General features: G+C 43.4%; 1 protein-coding gene and 1 long non-coding RNA gene across 2 annotated transcripts; one reads left to right on the forward strand and one right to left on the reverse strand.

Annotated features, from left to right (window-relative positions):
* The first annotated feature begins 4,744 nt into the window (after window positions 1-4,744).
* On the forward strand, window positions 4,745-18,154 carry LOC104872320 (acyl-CoA desaturase 1). The gene is made up of 6 exons (XM_010638540.2): window positions 4,745-5,160; window positions 5,639-5,918; window positions 9,277-9,407; window positions 10,801-11,006; window positions 12,400-12,632; window positions 15,325-18,154. The coding sequence occupies exons 1-6, from the start codon at window positions 5,149-5,151 to the stop codon at window positions 15,522-15,524; spliced, it is 1,062 nt and encodes a 353-aa protein (XP_010636842.1). The 5' UTR covers window positions 4,745-5,148; the 3' UTR covers window positions 15,525-18,154.
* LOC104872319 lies at window positions 10,585-19,802 on the reverse strand. The gene is made up of 3 exons (XR_783125.3): window positions 19,511-19,802; window positions 19,274-19,427; window positions 10,585-11,076 (listed from the first exon to the last, which is right to left on the reverse strand). It is a non-coding gene; the product is annotated as an uncharacterized LOC104872319 (long non-coding RNA).
* Window positions 19,803-19,808: the final 6 nt, after the last annotated feature.

A 19,808-nucleotide genomic window follows, 5' to 3' on the forward strand; every position in this document is an offset into this window, starting at 1 on the left:
CCCCTGATTACATTTCCTTTTTTCTTTATTTTACTGGAACATGTTTGCAATTCATACAGTTTGCAGTCATCCTGAGGAGCCATTACAGGTACATATGACAGCTCCTTCCTTTTTTTTAAAGTTCCTTTATTCCATCCTCTTCCAATTCTCCCATCCCATTTTTCAATCCTATATTATGGCATATAATGTTGACATTGACTGAGGTTATTAGGTTCCTGTACATGGTGTGTCTTTCTTCTACTTTTATTTCCCCTTCCCCTTTACTCCCTTCACACATTTTCCCTTCCACCACTTCCCTATTGCAAGAGGTCCATCTCCTTGTCCCCTTCTATCCATCCTTTAGTGTTCTGTTTGTGCTTTGCCTTGCTCAAATGAAATTTACATTTTCTGAGCCTCTGTTTTCCCATCTTTAACATGAGGATTATTTTGACTTACTGCCTTCTAGGTTACCTATGAAGTGGAAAGAGGCGATATGAATATTGGACAGGATAAGTTGAAACACCATTTAAATGCAGTTACAAATACCACCTTCATCACTTTTGTGTGTGTTATCTGCCCACCTGTTATAATATCCTTGTGTTCTTCCATTTGCTCTCTACCTGCAAAAGCAGGTTCCTCCTACTAGACACGTAGCAGGTCCTCATCAAACACTTGTGAACTGACCGATACAGCGTGGTGTGCAGTAAATTCTATGACACTCACACCCTCTTCACATGAGCTATGAAGCTAAGGTTTCCCCATTCTGTTTGTGAGATGAATGTTTTGGACATGTGCATGGTACTTGAGGGTTTCCTTATTTGCTAGTTCTAACTATGGAACCCATTGAGAAGTTTTTGAAATCCAATCCTTTCTTCCAAGATTTTAAATACCTCTTCTATTTTTGTTTAATTGAAAATAGGATCAGCATGCCTTCTGTCTGAGAAACATGAGGGTTGTCAAAGTAAGAGCCTAGGAGAGAGTGAGATATTTGTTTTGAATTAATTTAAAGACACTCTTCCTAAGTGAGTACTGGGTGATAAACAGATGGTGATACCTGGTCAACCAGCGCCATTCCAACTTTATCTTCCAAGATGTTCACTTATGTATGTCATGGACCAGCCTTTGAATTAGAGCAGTAGAATAACCTGTGAATAAACAAAGAAATATCCTAGAATTTGAAACATAAATGGTAATTTTCTGAATAAAAATAACCTTAGGTAAAAGTAGCCCTGTCCTTTATGCTCAGTGAAAGCTACACATTGTCCTCAAGTAATCTCTACTGGGTCTTTCTCAACTGCTGGACTCTGGATCACATGCTGTCTGACCTGTTTGCAAATTCTCAGCAGCATCATTCTAGCATTTGCTTCTCTCCTATGTTGGAGCCTCTGTTCCTGGATCCTTTGTGTTCCTTTTTCTTGATTTACTGCACTATTTTGGAGAAGCACATATTGCATCAGTCTTATGAGAGTGTTTTCAAGTTACCTCTCCAGTATTCGCAAAATTCCATTACGACGTGCCTTGCTATGGATGCAGTCTCATGCATTATCAGGAGTATTCTTTGGATCCTTTCTATCTAGAAAAGTATGTTTTTCAATTCTGACATTAAAAAATATTTTGACCCATTATTTTCTCTTCATCTTCCAAGTATTTCTCTCAAATCTCCTGAATGGATACATTATTTACAAGCTAAACTTTCTCTGCCTTCCTTTCTTTCTTTTTTTCTTTCTTTCTTTTCCTTCCTTCCTTCCTTTATTTATGTTGTACTTGGATAAGAGCACGGAGCTGGACTTCTGTGTGACTGAAGGACAGGCAGAAGTCCTGGGTCCCAGCTGCATAAATGATGCTGCTTCCTTCCTATAACAAACTTGCTTACTTTCTGGGAACAAAGAAACACACATTAACTTCCTTGAGGTCATTTATCGTACCCAGGTCAGGCCATCTTTGGTGGCTGACATTTGGTTTTAAAGTGACTGCTTGGCATATACTGGCTCTTCCCAGATTTGAATTATTCCTGGGCATGCCAAATTGGCTTATGAAATGTTTACCAGCAATTTATGATATTGTAACACAAGATACAGATGGGCCCACGGGGCTTTTGGATTTCCACTTTTTTAACTTCTTTCTTTAGAAGAATAAGATAGAAAACAAAGTTATCAGGGGGATTTTGAACTGCCCTACCTTACTATTTGCTGGGCCTCAGCCAGAGAAACAAAGAATGACAACATGCATGGGTGTATAAAACAAGCTAACAAAGTGTAAAAAAAAATGACATTATGTCCATTGGGTGTGGTGGTGCATTCCTGTAGTCCCAACAATTGGGAGGCTGAGGCAGGAGGATTGTAAAAATTTGAGGCCAGCCTAGATTTCATGAGTGCAAGGTTGGCCTGGACTATATAAGGAGACCCTACCTCAAACAAACAACGACAGCAAAGTCAAAATAAATACAGAAACCAACCAACCAAACCACCAAACCAAAAACTGATTAAAATTATTTCCTTTCTTGTTATCTTAATATATATGCCGTTCTAACCTTGAAGGCTACAACTCAGAATTCTCATACTGTTCAGAGTTCCGCAGTTAGAAAATGTTGGTGTGAGCAGAGCAGGCTGCCAGCCCTGGCCCCTCACCCCTTCTAACGGGAAAATATTTTGAGATGTGGAAATATCCTGTTCTTCCCCAAAGAGGCCATCCTCAGTGCCCTTAGGATTCTACAGCACACACTGCGTTGCCCCTCCGTATGGGTGCTCTCCTTACAGGCACTCAGGCTCCAGAATCAGTGCTAGGCTGCCCTGCACAAAGCTCCCTCACTTGCTTAGATGGCAGCACCTCAAGCAGGGCTGCCCTCCTCCCAGGCAGCTGCTCCCTCCCTTGAAGGTATGTACCCCATTCAATAGAGGACAGGAAGAGGAGAGGCCAGGGCAGGACAAGGAGAGAGAAGCAGAGGGAAAGTGATAAAGCTAGAGAAGAGGAACAGAAAGAGTAACTGATTCACTTTCATTATGGAGAAAATGAGGTCAGTTTACAGTAATGTTAATTCCACATCAGAAAATACTTCTTTTGTACAGCAATAGTGCAAGTGCAAGTTCTTGGGTTTGGTCCCTGGTAGCACAAAACCACATAAATGAAAAACCCTAATGTTTTTGTCTGAGAATGATAGGGAATAACTGCTTACACTAACCTGTAATGTTTTTCCTCATTGAAAAGGTTCATACTTGATATTTATTTAATCCAGAAAAAGTGAGAAAGGAATTTTTCTAAGTTATACAGGAAATGGTTTGCTGACTGTGATGAAACATTTGTAGTATTAAGTCTGTGGCCATCTCCTCTCAAGTTCAAGTTGGCCACAAAGGTAGAGCCATCTTCAGTTAAGCCCTAAATTCATAATTAAATCCCAAATCCCCCAAAGTAATCCTTAATCCCTGGAGGAATGCAATGCACTAAAGTCTATAACCTCACACCCAAATTCACATGTGAAACCTAATCTTTAATGTGATAGTATTTGGAGAGGAACAGGTGGGGCTATGAGGGAAAGGTTTGTGAGGTCCGAGCCCCTCAGGGTCCCTGAGCAATAGTTCTGGGCTGGGGCTAACAATTTGGGCACCAACGTCACATTTCTGCGCTCAAGGCCTGCCTGCCTTGACCATGAGCAAGTTCTTTATCGCTCTGTATCCTATTTTTCTCCTTTTGAAGATATAATCACGGGGTACCCATATCACAAGGTCACAGTGAAGGTTAAGAAAAGAACTCTTGTGAATTGGCTTGCATGAATCATGGTCTCTGTTTCCCAGCACCTCTTCTTTTTGTACTGGAATTGAACCTAGGACCTTTACACTGAGCTACATCCCATACCTTTTTAAAAACTATCATTATCATTACTTTATTTTGAGACAAGGTCTTGCTAAGTCTTTAGGCAGGGATCAAACTTGCACTTCTGCTGTCTCAGCTTTCCAGTGTGCCGGGATTACAGGCACAAACCACAGTATCTGCTCTGCTTTCTGCTCTTATTCCAAACACTAGTGACATTCAGCTAGGTGAAAACACCAGTCTGTGCTTTCTGCTCTTTCCTTGTAGAGAAGACTCTAAAATTTCAACCTCATGGGCAGAAGAATCTCTTAAAACGTCCTGGAGCGGTGGGCACGGGCATAAGATTGTCCACTGGTACCTAGAGCTGGTGGTTCTCTCAAGAGCTGGTCTAGTGACTGAGCGTGGTGCGCATGTGCAGGTCTACAGCTCCGTGCCAAGTGTAATTATGTGAACTGAGCTCCTAGTGGGCTAGGATTAGCATCCTGGAGCAGGTGGGTGGGCCTAAATGACTGACTGCCCAGGGTCAATGCCCTGCACTGCTATTGGTAGTGCAAGTCAAGCTTCCCCTCCTACGTGACTAGGGGAATGGGAAGAAAGAATGGAATTGTACTTGGTGCTATGGTGGGTTTTCCACTGTTTCTTGTGCATCTTTTCTGTGTGTTAGGGGCCCAAGCTAGGATCGAAACTTCTCTATTGGACTGGGTCCTCTCTCCCAGGATGAGGGCCAGATTGTCAGGATACAAACCCTAGGCCCAGTGGCTTGTTAGTGAGAGGTCAAAGGCAGAAAAAGAGGGGAGGGGGAGTAAGAATCGGGCGTCTTTGGAAACAGCAGATTGTGCCTAGCCAATGGCAGAAGCAGTACGAGGTGGCACCAAATTCCCCCTGACCAATGATAACCCAGAATTGAGGAAGCCTAATTAGCATTTCCCTCTGGGTGTGGGTGGGGGTGCGCGGAGTAGGCGAGTACAATATCCCAGTCCAAGAGTAGTGCATTAAAAAGCGTTAGATCACCTCTTTCCTGCATTCGTTTCCACGCTTGGCTGCCTCTGCCAGTGTGTGATTTTTGTTCCTCTTTCTTAATAAATAGAACGGACCTACGAAAAACAGGTTATAATTACGTCACTGCTGGCGGTAGCCTTAAAAACCTAGCTGTGGGACATTCACGGAAGGCAGTTTCGGTCTCGGGACTTTCGTAGTGTGTGGAAGGCGCACGAAGGGTTCGGAACGCGGCTCGCGGGACCTTCGCGCACAGGAGAGCTTTAGAAACAAAGTAGGTCCCTCTCGGCGCCTGTAGTCTGAATCCGCTCAGCGGTCTCAGCCCAGTGAACTGAGTCTCCGCCTTCGAGAGCCAGAATTTCTGCTCACATGCTGCGGGAGGTGAGTTTCCTGGGAACGGCCTGAGTCCACAGTTAGCGAGCACTGATTGGCTTCTAGGCGACTGCTTGGGAGAGAGTTGAGAGCTCTAGGAGGATTTGGTCTTGTTTCTGGAGTCGCTCTGTTTTCATTTGGCTGCTCTGCTTCCAGTTAGTACGAGATTATTAACAGGATATGTGATTTCCCAAGTTTTATTCCTTAAATGTTCTTAAATGTAAAGAAAAAAGCAGTCGTGCCAGTATCTGTATGTTTACACGCGAGATATCCTCTACGTATTGCAGTGGTGCTGGTGTTTTTACTTTCCCTTCTATCCCTTCACCGAGTGTCACGCTCACAAACTGCACAGTTTTGGGAAACTTCCCTCAGTTTCAGTTTTAGGGTACATCCCACCCTCACATCACCTGGCTGCCCATATTGCCCCTTGCCCCAGCTACTGTACTGAGAAAGGGGGCTCTGTGCCCCTCCTCCTTCCTCCTTCCAGATCTCCAGGTCCTACACGACCACCACCACCATCTCAGCGCCTCCCTCTGGCGGCCTGCAGAATGGAGAGAAGGTGGAGAAAATGGCCCTCTACTCAGAAGAAGACATTCGTCCTGAAATGAAAGATGACTTTCGCGACCCCAACTATGAGGATGAGGAGGGTCCTGTGCCCAAGCTGGAGTTTGTCTGGAGAAACGTCATTCTGATGGCTCTGCTGCACGTGTCAGCCCTGTATGGGTTAACACTAGTTCCCACCTGCAAGTTCTATACCTGGCTGTGGGGTAAGCAGGTCCCATCTCTGGATAGGACCCCAGGGTGCTCAAGCTGTTAAGTGACGGGGTCTTACACACAGCATTGGCCCCTCTCTGTCCGCATTTCCCAGCAATGCCTCTGGTGGTCCAGGAGGCTGACTGCACTGGGAATAGAGCCCAGTGGGGTTGGGATGCAGGAGTGCCATTTCTGGTAGTTTCTTTCTTTCTTTTTGTGGTACTGGGGATCGAACTCTGGACCTTGTGCTTGCTAGATGGGCGGTGGAACCACTGAGCTAAGTTTTGGGCCCTTTGGTAGTTTCGTAATGGGGGTCTTGGCGAATGACTCTGAGTCCATGTGCAGGGCTTTGAGGGGGAAGAACAGGGGCAGAGAGAGAGGCAGCTGCCCTTCAATGAGCTTTACTGTTTGAATCATTAGCTTGGCTCCCTGTCACAAGCCTGTCATCTACAAGAGAATCAAGACCCTTCCGTGGGAGACATAGGCTCCTTATACTAAACCAGGGGTTTCACGAAGTATGTGTTGAGTCTAGTCATGGAATAGAGTAAGGGGAAACTGCTCAGGACTGTAGATCATTGAAGAGGAAGGGGCTCATCCACAAAAATAAATCAGGCTGGTTTGACACCAAGGTAAAGACTGCTCCTGTATTACCTAATTGCATAGACATTTTGCTCTTTTGCTCTAGGTATGTCTGCAGGGTGTGCCACATACCAGTCAACCAAATGTTCTTAGAATCTGATTGAACAGATGTTGCATGTTCAATTGCCCACCCAGCCTCCTCCAGCCCTTCTCACCTGGCCCCTAGCATGTGAACCAGTCTTTCCTATCCCTATCCATCCCTCCATGGCAGGGTTAGCCAGGCCAGAGAAAGGAGCCCTATGCAGCTCTGGCCTTCAGACTGCCTTAGTGAGGGAGATGGTTGCTACTTTCCTCTGAACTGTCCTTAACTAAGCACTTTCAGGGATCCGTGGATGTGTGCTGAGAGCAGAGCCTGTGTCCTGGATCCACATGTGTATTTTACATATGTCTGCTCAGTGATTCGTGAAGCAGGGAATACCATGGAACTGGGTGTGCTATTTCTGCTTTCTCAGGGATGGCGGATCAGGACTCTCTCTCTAGAAGGTTGTCTAATAAGACAACCAGAAATTTTCTGGAACAGTCTCAGGTGTGGGGTGCTTTGTGGCACCTGTGTTGGAGGGAAGTGATGTAGAAGGGCTGGTTGGCCAGGAATTAACAATTGCTTCCCCTAAATCTCCGAGGTTTTAAAGCTGATAAGATCTGGTCCCTCAAGTTTTGTCCTGGAAATTCTCCAGGAGCCTTAGGGAAGTGTATCTGTAAGATCCTCTTTCCCAGAAACAGTTTTCCTGCTAATGAATGAGGACAAATGTACTTTGTGAAGATTAGGTTGGTTAGTTCCTTAGGTCTGCTGTCTGTCATCCTAGTCTTATCATTCCTCCTATTTTAAGAGGCTTCTGTCTTATTTTGTAGTTTTGTAGCCTTGAAGAATCTTAGAGGAGTTGAAGAAGTATCTGTGGCAACAATGATGGCCAAAGGGCAAAACACCTCCAATCTGCAAAGCTATGAGGTGTTGCCTAACCACTGACACAGATATTAACAATCCTATGGGGGAGAAAGAATGGATGTTTAACTGGCCGCAGCATCCTATTTGACAGTCTTAGATGTTAACAGAATGCTGTAGTGCCTATGTTTTTCCAAATTATTCTCTAAATGTGGACATGCGTTTCAGAATCCAACAGGCCAGGATCATTGGTGGTATGAAAAAAACTTGAATTTTTCCTTGGCTCTCAGTTGAGTGCTTCTGCTTTGCCTAAAGCCTGTTCCTTCTTCCTGGCCATTTCAGAGTTCTGGCTCCACTGGCCTTTTTACAAGTAGAAGTGTACTCAGACACTGTATCAGGGAAGAAGATCTCAAAAACCACATGGCTAAAGGCTACAGATCACCTGAGACCTCAGTCCCAGCTCAGAGAGTTTGTGCCAGAGCTTTCCATGGACAAATGTTGCCCCTGTGGCTCTTCTGGGGACAGAGTGCAAGAGGACAGGACAGAGTGCAAGAGGGAAGAGGAGAAGAGGATGCTATTTAGTAAAGTATTATCTTTGGCCGTAGAAAAACAAGGTAGTTGTTAAAATATGTGGTATCTCCAGATGTAACTAAGATCTGAGAATCCATAATGGGTTTCCAGCTGTCTGCTAGGAAAGACACGTTATTAACAGTTTCTAATAAGGCCTCAGTTCTTGTTTCCCAGAGCTGCTGACCATAGGAAAAAATAGGTGTATACTCAACACCCCTTTCTCCACTAAACATCATATGAGCCTGCAGACCTAGAGAATGGTGAGACAGACAGGATAATGTTTCACTGTTCTGCCAGTTCTGACTCTCTCCCAAAATTACCTAGAATTAGCATTGATGGTCAGAGTCTGGACTGACAGATATTGCAGTGGAGAGACCTGGGAACTGGACACAGGTCATGTGAGGTGGATGACAAAGCTGAAACAAGAACTTGGTGACTGAAAACCAGAGCTGCAGGTTTCCTTTTTTCTTTTTCTTTTTTGAGACAGGGCCTCACTATGTAGTTCAGGCTGGGCTTGAACTCATTATGTAGCCCAGGCTGGCCTTGAACTCACAGTGATCCTCCTGCTTCAGCCTCCCGCATGCTGGGTTTATAGGCATGCGCCACCATGCCTGGCTGAAGGCTGCAGTTTTATTAGCCCTGTGAGTTTGGATAAATGCTTAATCTTTCTCAGAATATATTTTCTCAGCTATAGTGTATGGTATTATTAGCACATGGTCCAATCAAGTTATGCATATGAAAATATACTTACATTACTGTTAAAGCTTGAGCCACTGTGTGCCGGGCTTATGTTCCCTAATCTAGCTACACTCCCTGATGGAATATTGAATTTTTTTTTTTTTTTTTTTGCCAGCTGATGAATAGCCACAGCTGTATACCCTGGGAGCATCCCCTACAATTTAGGGCTCCTCTAATTGGCCAGTGCCAAAATTGCTGACTGCTATTGTCAGAACACCTGTGCTTATGGGTCCTGAGGTCTCTAGGAGTTATTTGTGGCACTGAATACTTTAGAGAAGGTTAGCTGAAGGTCAAAGGAGAGACAGGACATGGGATAAAGCCCCTATAGGCTGGGACAATAAGTGGCATGGTGGTGAGAGCCCTATTTGTTCTCCTGTCTGCCTAACTCCAGTGGTAAAAGTTAGGAGGCCTCAGAAATGAACTCATTGTGAGTGTCCAGGGAAAGTATACCGTCAATCAGATACTAAAGAAGACACACACTGACACCAGGAGTGTATCCCTTGATTGAAGTTGCATATTTGTGACTCACTATCTTGTCCTGGCAGCCGCCCTGTACTATATAGTGAGCGGACTGGGCATCACAGCAGGAGCTCATCGCCTATGGAGCCACCGAACTTATAAAGCGCGGCTGCCCCTGAAGATCTTCTTGATCATTGCCAACACAATGGCATTCCAGGTAAGGAGCTGGCACTGCTTGGTTTTCCTGTCTTTACCCAACTGATGATCCAGGGAGGAATGGATGAGACCTGCGTCCAGAGAGCTCTAGCAGGAAGGCCATTGGCTTTTCCATTCTCCTGTGGTCACATAAGTACAGGATCAGTGTTGAGGTTCACCAAGCATGGAGTACTTTAGATTCACTAGGATAGAACACAGGTAAATGGGACAAGGGCTTCTGATATGGGGTCATTTCTGATCCCAAGGTCCCTATGTTATAATGCAGTGTGACTGTTGTGATTTTTCATCATGAGGGATCGTGGTGCTAAGCCAGTCATTGACCCTAGCTTTGTGGGCAGTCAGTGGCACTAAACTCATACTTTATGACTCCCTTAGGCCCTATGGCAACAGGATAGAAGATGATATGTTACAGACTCATGGCCTCTGATGTCAGATAATAAAAGCAATTATTTCTATAGCATTGACTATGTGCTGGGCACTGTACTAAACATTTGGCATAGATGAACTCATTTAGTTCTGTTTTTATAGAAGAGGAAACTGGGTTATTGAAGTGTTGGGTAGAAAACTTTGTGATCTTGTCTGGGGTTGCTGTGCTTGTTAACTCAGGTACCAAGGTTGGATCAGACAACATGTTTATAAGAGACAGAATAAAGGGAACTAGGAAGGTGACTCTTAGACTCTGGAAATTGGCACAGGAGAGCTTGTGCTGTGGGGCTTAGCTTGAGCAAGAGAACAGGAAACAAAATTAATTTCCTTGTCTTTGCAATATCTAGGGTGCTTAACTCCTTTGTATAATAATCTCTGCTGTAGCAAGTTAAAACCTGAGAATCCTGATAGTATCCTTGTGAGTCCAAGGAAAGTACCAGAGACACAGATACATTTTTTTAAAGGGATGAGAAGAGTGCCAGAAAAGCCTAGAAGTCCTCTGGAAACATGGTCATGATCATGATCATGAGTTTTCTGAGGACTTTTTACTGGGTTGAGTGAGCTGTCATTTGGGGAGGTATCAGGATATAGAGTTCCCCATAGCTTTAGCCACACAGCAACACCCTAGGACCTGATGCACTTGCCTCATATTCTCTATGCCCAAAGATCAGGTGTTCCTTCCTAATGACATCACCGTGCTGGGATTTACCTCCATTCTTCCCAGACATCGCCTTTAGGACACACCAGTGCTGTTTCTATGCTCTGTGTTTATAAAGGTCTTTTCCACAGAAACTTTGGGGCAAATATGCAAAAGAGCGTGATTCTTCCATGCCTCCTTTGGAGCCCGACTCCTGGGGACTAGGTGAGGGTTGGGCTGAGAGCCCTGAGCCTTTTCAGACATCTGGGCACTGAATTTGCGTAGAAGGTCATCTCTCTTCAGGCCCGTATTCCTTTTCTTTGTCCTCCAGAATGATGTGTATGAATGGGCCCGAGACCATCGTGCCCACCACAAGTTCTCAGAAACACATGCTGACCCTCACAATTCCAGACGTGGCTTTTTCTTCTCTCACGTGGGTTGGCTGCTTGTGCGCAAACACCCAGCCGTCAAAGAGAAGGGCAAGTTGCTCGACATGTCTGATCTAAAAGCTGAGAAACTGGTGATGTTCCAGAGGAGGTGAGTGAAGGCAGAATGGAGATAAGGATGTAGTTCTGGACATCTGGAGTGCACAGACTCAGTCTTTTCTCTTACAAATCATAAAATAAAAGCAGAAAAAGTTTATGGGTTTGCATGTTCAGATCATCATTTAAAATTCCAATTTTAATCACAGGTCCATGGACATAAATTAACACTCTTTTGCTATGAGTTATTTTATTGAAATGAATTCATTGCAAATGAATGTTTATTGACCGGATCAATAAGAGACCCTAAAATGAATGCAGCTGAGTTTTACCTTCAAGAATTATGAAACCTCTTGGGAGGGGGAAAGATAAGCCAAGTGCCCAAATAGTCATGATACAAGGCAGCATATATTCTGTAGTGACAAGGGATAAGGAGGTGGAATCTTGCTTGGTGGGGAACTCTAGGGAAGGAATATAAATAATCTATATAGTGATTGAATTTTATAATTTTGGTGAGCCAGGATACTGCAAATAGAAAAAAAAGGTGAACTAAAGCCTGAAGTAGGTTTCAGAAACATGGCTCTTCTATTAAGTATAGGGGCTACAGGAAAAAGGACTTCTACAGTGACTGAAGGTGTCACGGAGAGTCACAGACTACCATGTGATTCCTTTGGCTAAAGGCAGCCACTGACTGTTTCTTCAGAAGCAATGTGCACAGCCACAGGTGAGCTGCAGGACAGGGAAGGAACTAAGGAACCAGAGATGAGGGGCAGTGTCACAGGAAGAAGTTAGGAAGGGCCCAGGTTGGGGAAGCAGTGGAAGCAGGAATGAAAAGGAGTTGGACACAGGCAATGTGAAGGACATAAAAGTAGAAGGGATGACTGCTGAAGGCATGCAGGCCTTGGAATGTCAGTGGCCTGGTCTGAGACCTTTAGGTGACTGAGAACACTCAGAGTACCTCCTAAGGGGAAGTGAAGCAAAGGATTATGGGGTGGTAGTAGGAAATGCAGGCACCACACTTAACCCCTTTGCCAGTGGCCAAGGTGGGCAAGTTAAAGGAGGCAAAAGGCAGATATAAACAGTAGCCTGGGTGCAGAATTCTGCTTATGAATTTGTGATTTGACCTTTGGCTATTTAACTGTCCTGGCCTTGTAGTATCATGAAAAGGAACTTTGGATTTCATGTCAGGAAACAGATGTCCAAATCCTTGCTGCACTGTTTCCTAATGGAGTAACCCTTAAGTAACTTGATGTGTCCACGCTGCCTCATGTGCAGAGTGAGATAATAACATTATGCTCAAAAACTTTCTACTCTATTCTATGATGCTAGTTTCTGTCCCCTACATTCATAGTGTAGGAGGAAAAATATAGTCCTGGCCAGTGAAAATGGAAAATCAGGTTTGTGTGAGAGGCCTTTCTCCAGACTCAGTGTGTGCTTTCTCAATATAGGTATTATATACCCGGTCTCCTGTTGCTGTGCTTCATCCTGCCCACAGTGGTCCCCTGGTATTTCTGGGGTGAGAGTTTTCTACACAGCTTGTATGTTGCCACCTTACTGAGATACACCCTAGTGCTCAATGCCACCTGGCTGGTGAACAGTGCTGCCCACCTCTATGGATATCGCCCATATGACAAGAACATCAACTCTCGGGAGAATCTTCTGGTTTCAGTAGGAGCTGTAGGTAAGTCAGCTGTCCATAGTGAGATCGCATCGCATGCCTGCTGATTAGGGTATTTGGCTAGATGCCTTACAACCAGAAAAACCAGTATTTATGACCAATGTGCAGCTCAGTTTTTCAATGTATAACTGTGGGGCAATATATTTTGAAGCCCTTTATCAATTCCTTTTTTTTTTTTTTTTGTACCAGGGATCAACCTCAGGGCCTTTCACTAAATCTCCAGCCCAGCAGCTATCAATTCTTATATAAAATGGAAAATAATACTTTACTTTAGGTTGTAAACAACATCTCCTAATGCTTACCTATATTGTGCTTTTTTGAATTTTCCTTTTTCTAGTTAACTCTGACAGGGCTGTAGTCTGCTTGAAGCAGGGAATGCATAAATTAAAAAGTAGTGGGTGGGGGACTTAGCTCAGTGGTGCCACCACCTCCCTTGTAAGCCTAAGGTCCTGAGTTTGATCCCCAGTGCCAAAAAAAAAAAAAAAAAGTAGGGTCATCTGCAGAGCTGGAATGATGCCTACTGTTTTATATTTAAATATGCTGTGTACAATGTAGAAAAATTATAAATTAGTTTTTAAAAATTGGACATGCTATACTTTTTTTGGTACAGTACTGGCAGTTCAACTGAGAACATTCACTCTGAGCTGTATCTGTAGGCTTTGAAGTTTTTTTTCTTTTTGTTTTAAATTCTGAGGTAGGGCCTTGCTAAGTTGCCCAGGGTAGGTGTGAACTTGTGAGCTTCCTGACTCAGCTTCCCAGAGAGCTGGCATTGTAGGTATGCACCACCATGCCCAGCTTCATGCCATACAATATTCTGCTTACTGATCTGATATTGACTATCCTTGAATTTTATTCTATAATTTCAGCTCCAATTGCCAGATCAAAGAAATCGGGGTTCTACCATCTGTGTCCACTTTTTTGTCCTTCCAGACGAATACAGACTTTGACTAAGACCTCAAGTTAGTTTTCTTACACAGACCCAGGAGCCTCTTGTTGGCATTGATCAGAAATGTTATTCATCCAGTACCACTTAGCCAATCATACTGTTCACAGATTTATTCAAATCATTGCTTAATACTCATTTACCTGGGTCATATTTATTATCATTTTTTAAAAGCATTTTTCCTATTTCTTTCATATTCCATGTTATCTTTCTCCTCCCTTCAGGTGTCTTGCATATCGTCCATATTCATAGTGTGAAAGAAATTACCTACACTATACAAATCTGAGATTTTCAGAGAAATGGAGTAATCTAGATGGAGATATGTATGTGCTGTATTATAAACAGAACTGCAGTGAGATGCCAGCCTCCTACTTTGTCCCTGATACCATTCACTTCTCCAAATCTGCTATTTCTTCCCTCTCACCTTGCCCTCTGCTCTTTTCCAGCTCTGTTTGCTTCCGTTCTAATCCCTTTGTTCCTGAATTATCTACCATAGCTACAAGCTTATTTGTCTCACATACATCTGGCATTGCTCTAGCCTTCCTTGGGCTGACTCTTTCTGCCCCAATTGCTATTTGTGACCCTCCTCTCCCTTTGTCTTTAAATTTTAACACCCACACATATAGGCCTGGTAAACTGAACACTCCCTTAGAGCTTAACTGTAAAACCCTGCTTGGAAAGCTAGTAATTTTCTGTCATCAGCTTAGCCTTGGCATTATCCATGCACCAACTTCTGCCCCACTCCCTTCTTATTTCTCAACATGACAACTCAGTGTCTAGAGGGATTTATACTTTGAGAACCCCTGGTTGGTCATTTCTTTGGCAGGACTTTTCACATCTTACTCATTTCATTTCTAGCCTGAGAGTTTCTTCGCTCATGTGTCCAATAACCTGTCTTACTACCTGTTCTTTACCCTGACCTGTTAAGGGTCAGTGACTTCTGTATTGGAATAGATTCAGAACAAAGAGTCTTGTCAAGACTTGGCAAATGTTTGCCCATTATGGAAATTGTCTTGATCTAGAATTTCTTTTATTTTTCTCTCCAGCAAAGTGAAAGTCTCCCATCATTTTTCAGAATCTCTGAAGTTAGAAGGAATCTATTCTCAGAGCAGTTCTATTTTATTAGCACGCTGGTCCCAGGGTCAAAGCTTAGAGAATTAGAAGCCAGAGTAGCTAGTGGTGAACCAGCATTGCCTGTGGAGATTCTACCCATCTCTGGGCTTCGTTTCCTCTGACTTTTGCCTGCTGCCATCCCTTCTCTTGGAACCTCCCACTTTTACACGGAGCATTCATACAGTAAGGAAAGGTCTGCTGCTTACTTTCCTTTGTAGTATGGGCAGCCACAGTTTTTCTTGTACACTCTGCTTTTCCCACACTACTGCAACGCAGGCAAATACACACAAAGTCAGTGGGGTCTCAGGCTGGTATTCGCTGACACTCTGGCATTTTCCAGGATAAGATTAATTCCCAGCAGTACAACTTTTCTCTATTCTTATCCTCTGAGAATCACTTTCTGTCACAAAGGCTTCCAGACAACCTGGTGACAAGGAATCAACTCAATGCTTAAAAATACCTCTCACGGCATCTACAGTATTTGCTTCAGAGTAGAAGAGGGTGGGTTTATCTACTCACTCAACAACACCAGGTTTGTTGTGAGGTTTGAGGTACCCTGCCAGGTAAGATGTATGCAGAGGTGAGGAAAACTGCATCTACACTGCTCTCTCATTTCTTTTTGTTTTTGCTTTTTTTCAGGTGAGGGCTTCCACAACTATCACCACTCCTTCCCCTATGACTACTCTGCCAGTGAGTACCGCTGGCACATCAACTTAACCACATTCTTCATTGATTGCATGGCTGCTCTTGGTCTGGCTTATGACCGGAAGAGAGCATCCAAGGCTGCTGTCTTGGCCAAGATTAAAAGAACTGGAGATGGAAGCTACAAGAGTGGTTGAGTTTTGAATAATCCAGGTTCTTCTTCCAAAAGTCAGCTGGGTACTTGTTTAATGTTTCGTTAATTAACTACTGAGTAATGCTTCCTAGGTGGTATAGGTGATGACCTTAATCCATTCCAGCACAGTATTCTTGTAAAATGTACAAGCATTGAAAGGCTATAACTACTTTATGCTACTTAGCTGATAGACTTTTCTTCTCTTCCATTCCCAATTTCCTTTTTGTTGCTTAGTCTCTATTACCTTCCTTTCTGTTTACTCTCACGGCCTCCCATGGTCAGCCATAAATTGGTATCCACCTTCCAAACCCTGGCAACCTTTCTAGAGTCTAAAAGTGAAGCCCTTTGCTCTAGATAACTCTTCTTCCTTGACCTCTCCTGAACTTCAAGATATTCAACAAAGTTTGCTGCAAAGTTCCTATTTACTGTTATCAGCCCATTCATTGCTAGATGAAACAGAAAATAACTTTGAGATGGAGTTTGCAAAATTGGTAAATCATTATGCAAAATGGTATGCATGATAATAAGTAAAGTTGGGAGTTGAGCTAGGAAACTGGGCAAGGGTAATCTCTTGCTGTAGTCAGTTCAAGGTTGCTTGATTAGCAAGACATGGAGTTTCTTCTCACATCTTTCTTCCTTTCCCTCTGACTCTGAGTAGAGCATGGCTATTGAGCCTGCTGATCCTAGAATACAATAGCATATCTCAGTGTCTTCATATAGGACACTGATAACAAAGGAGAAGCATTTACTAAGCAGGAAAAGTAGTTTTTGCTGGGGAAGGATGTTTTTCTTTAGTAAAAAGGAGATTTCTTATTTCATAGAATAAGAAGTTTTTAGGTGAAGGGTGTCCAGAATTAGTGTACAGGAGCTCATGGAGTTTTGAGGATTCTGTGAATTGCTTATCCAATGCTGTCATCTTTCTTCTGTGCCATCCACAGGATATTTGTCACTCCACTTATAGTAAGAGGAGGTACATCTAACTATGGAAAGATTTTAGGAGGTGAATTTGGAAGTTAAATATACATACATATATAATTTTCATGAAACTATTTACATTGCTCCCCTCTGAAAAAGAAATGTTAAAGAAACATGAAGGTGAGGAGGAATTCCTCATCTGGGGTAACTATTTCTCCCAGTGCTGGGCAGGAAATGGACAAATTGAGGGGTAACATCTATAGCCAATCCCATGGGAGCTTTCCAAAATGAGGGCTCTGAGAACATATTGCAGTGGGATTCAGAAGTTACTGAGTAAGCTATTGGGTCTTCTAGTGAAATGAGTTAGAGGATAGATCCTTTCAATCCAGTTTCTCCTTGGATTGAGTAGAAACTAGGCTTCTTCCTACAGTGTCATGACCTTTCCCTCATTTTTTGCTTTCTCACATCCAGCCTACATGCAGGACTGCCTGAGTGATGGGGTAGGAATCTTTAACCAACCTGATTCGTGATTCCTGGCTCTATCCCATCTGTCCCTGTTCTCTTTATTGGTTCTCTCTGTTCCCTGATATTTTCTTTTTGCTCTGGACAGGCAGCTTCCTGTTTGTATCCAAGGCAGTGAGGACTTGATGTCCAGGCAGCTCCCTCTCCTACAGTCAAAATGCTAATTGTCTCCGAACTGCCAAGTCCCGTTAGCAATGGCCTGACTATCCCTTTATGTGGTTTCCACATCTTCTATACTTCCATACCTGGGGTCACTGGCACATTGATATCTTGACAAATTTGGCAAACCCTCTAGAGAAACCTTGAGCTCGAAGAGACTCTTGTCTTTCACGAGTTATGGCCAAGCCAAATATTGTGCCAATGAACCAACCACAGAAAAATGCAGGTTTATCATCAGTTTCTCTGCCTGGGTCAGAACAGAGAGCATGTTCAGTGTTGCTTTGTGTTTAGTAAAGCTATTCGGGCAAATCAATGCTCCCAGATGACAGTGCAATGACGAAGATGAAGAGGGAGAAACCTAATCCTTTAGGAAGCATAAGAAGCAGAGGCTAATTCCCAAGTGCCTCACATTAAAAAGAGGCCACTATCCCAAACAAAATGTGGCATCTTATGCCACATAATCCATGATAGTCAGTAGGAAAAAGGAAGCTGGGAAAATACAGTACATTAGTGATTAGTATTTTGAAGATCATAGGCCTCTCTTGTCCCTTTAACTCAGGCATCAATGCAGAAGCCCGTCTCTGCTCTATCAGGGTTGGCAGTGTTCAATACCAAATCTATGTCTACTATTGAGCCTCAGTGGTTGGGGAGCAGGGCCTTCCTTCCTGTGTTAATTGAATAGAGATTCTAGGGACCATCCTGCATGAGGGCAGCCTTGTCTTTGAGCTGTTCAGAAAAGAATCTCTGGGAAGATCACTGTAGATGAGATCTGCTATCCTGGGTGCCTACCCCTTTCAAATGCCTGTTGCATAAGTGTTAATTCCATAGGTCATCAGATGCCTGCTTTATAATCCATGAAAAATAAATTTAACTTTCTCTTCTTATTGAATCCTATTCCATTCATTTCCCGATAAGAAGCCTAGCCACAGACCTTAAGCTGCAGGCCCCAGGGAATACACTGATCTGAACATAAAGGTTTGTCAGGTCAATAAGAAACGCACCATTCAAGATTCTAAAGCTTAATTCAAGTGACATTAATAAGAAACTCAGATCTGATAAAGAATGAATTTCTAACAGTCCTCACCTCGTGGACTGCTGACAACTTACTTGAGTGCCTTACCTCTTTTCTATTCCATGTTGAATATGACTCTTACTTTAATGCCTCTGTGAAGTCCCTTAGTACCTTTGAGCCCCCAGCAGTGGCAAATATAAAAACTGGCCTGGCTTGAGGATTCAAGTATGGGCTTAATTTTGGAAACTTTTCTTTGGGCTGTTTTTATTAAGTGCTCACATTTGATGGAGGGTGGAAGTAATTTGAACATATTTGATTTATATTTTTAGATTAAATGATGATTGTAACGTTTAAAATGGAAGTGTTCCTCCAAGGTTGGCTATTATCCTGCATATTTTCTTTGTATAGATAACAGTCGTAAGTCCTACATTAATGATGGTAGAGCCCTCGACCTAATCATTTCTTAATAGTCTCATCTCTCAGTAATACTGCATTGGAGATATGGTTTTTAACTCTTGAATTTTATGGGATACATTCAGACCACAGCACTGGATATATAATCATTTTATTATACTGTGTCTCACTATTCCTTCTGTTATGAGGTAACGATGCTGACCATCCTTTTAGGTTTCAGGTGTGACTAATGCTTTTAATAAAGTTTTAAAATCTTCAGGGCAATTCTCAAGTCCTATGTATTTTTATTATAGCAGTGTGTACCATGGACTTAACATATACCTAAGTGTGGAATGGCACCAGTATTCCATACCATCCACTTGAGAGATTAGTGCATTTGATGAGTGTTGGATAATTAGCCAGACAAAATTTGAGGATGCGTATTGTTGCTATGAAAACATGCAGGATACCTTTTCCTTCCTTGGGTGGCATTTTCCCCTTTTTATGATGTATTAGTTATTTGTAACCTAAGAATAATTCTGTAAGTTCTGTTAATCAACTGAAGCTATTTCTACTTACTTGAGATGTGCTTGTTCATAATAAAAGTGAATTGAATCTGATTTTACTATGTTTGCGAGCTTTTTGGTTGTGATATTATAGTCTCTTGGGAACTGTTTCTGTGGCCCACCATCATATCCATGTTCTACACCTTTAAAAGTAAAAAATACAAACCATACAGGATTGAATCATACCCCAGTAACGAGTTCTGTCCCTTTGAAAGGTAATTTGAGGTTAAGTTCCGGGAAGCAGAAAATCAAGCACGTTACCACAATCTGGCACGTTGGCCTGCGGAAAGGCCACGTCTCTCCATGTGTTCTGTAGTCACAGGGACCCAGTTTAGAGATCCTGGAAGAGATCAGAAAGCCCATTAAACCACCCATCCTCCCCAGAGGCCCCATTCCCTGAAGTAAAGGGTGGGACAGCAGCACCTCTAGTATGGTAGCAAGACGTCTGCGGGCAAAATCTGCAGTCTGGCCTCGCCCATGAAGAGGACAGTGTGAGCAGGGTCAGGGCGCACAGGCTGCCACCTTCGCTGCATCACGAAGGCACGGGCACCACTGCCATTCAGGTGCCGTCTTCAACTGCCGTCCTAGAGACCTTCAGCACTTCCGTCCTCTCCCGAACCCCCCTTAAACTCCTAAAGAGCAGAGCTGGAGGCAGCAAGAAGCCGCTGCGGGAGGCGCCGGCGGCTCCGCTCGCTCCGCAGTGGGCAGGACCCGGCGCGCA

This window comes from Fukomys damarensis, unplaced genomic scaffold (assembly GCF_012274545.1).
Source record: "Fukomys damarensis isolate Sample0158 unplaced genomic scaffold, DMR_v1.0_HiC HiC_scaffold_8, whole genome shotgun sequence".
NCBI lineage: Eukaryota > Metazoa > Chordata > Mammalia > Rodentia > Bathyergidae > Fukomys > Fukomys damarensis.

Excerpts from the sequence above, each read along its gene's own strand:
- LOC104872320 (XM_010638540.2), top strand. Across the intron at positions 11,007-12,399 it reads CTGGTGATGTTCCAGAGGAG|GTATTATATACCCGGTCTCC; the intron begins GTGAGTGAAGGC and ends TTCTCAATATAG. Across the intron at positions 12,633-15,324 it reads GGTTTCAGTAGGAGCTGTAG|GTGAGGGCTTCCACAACTAT; the intron begins GTAAGTCAGCTG and ends GCTTTTTTTCAG.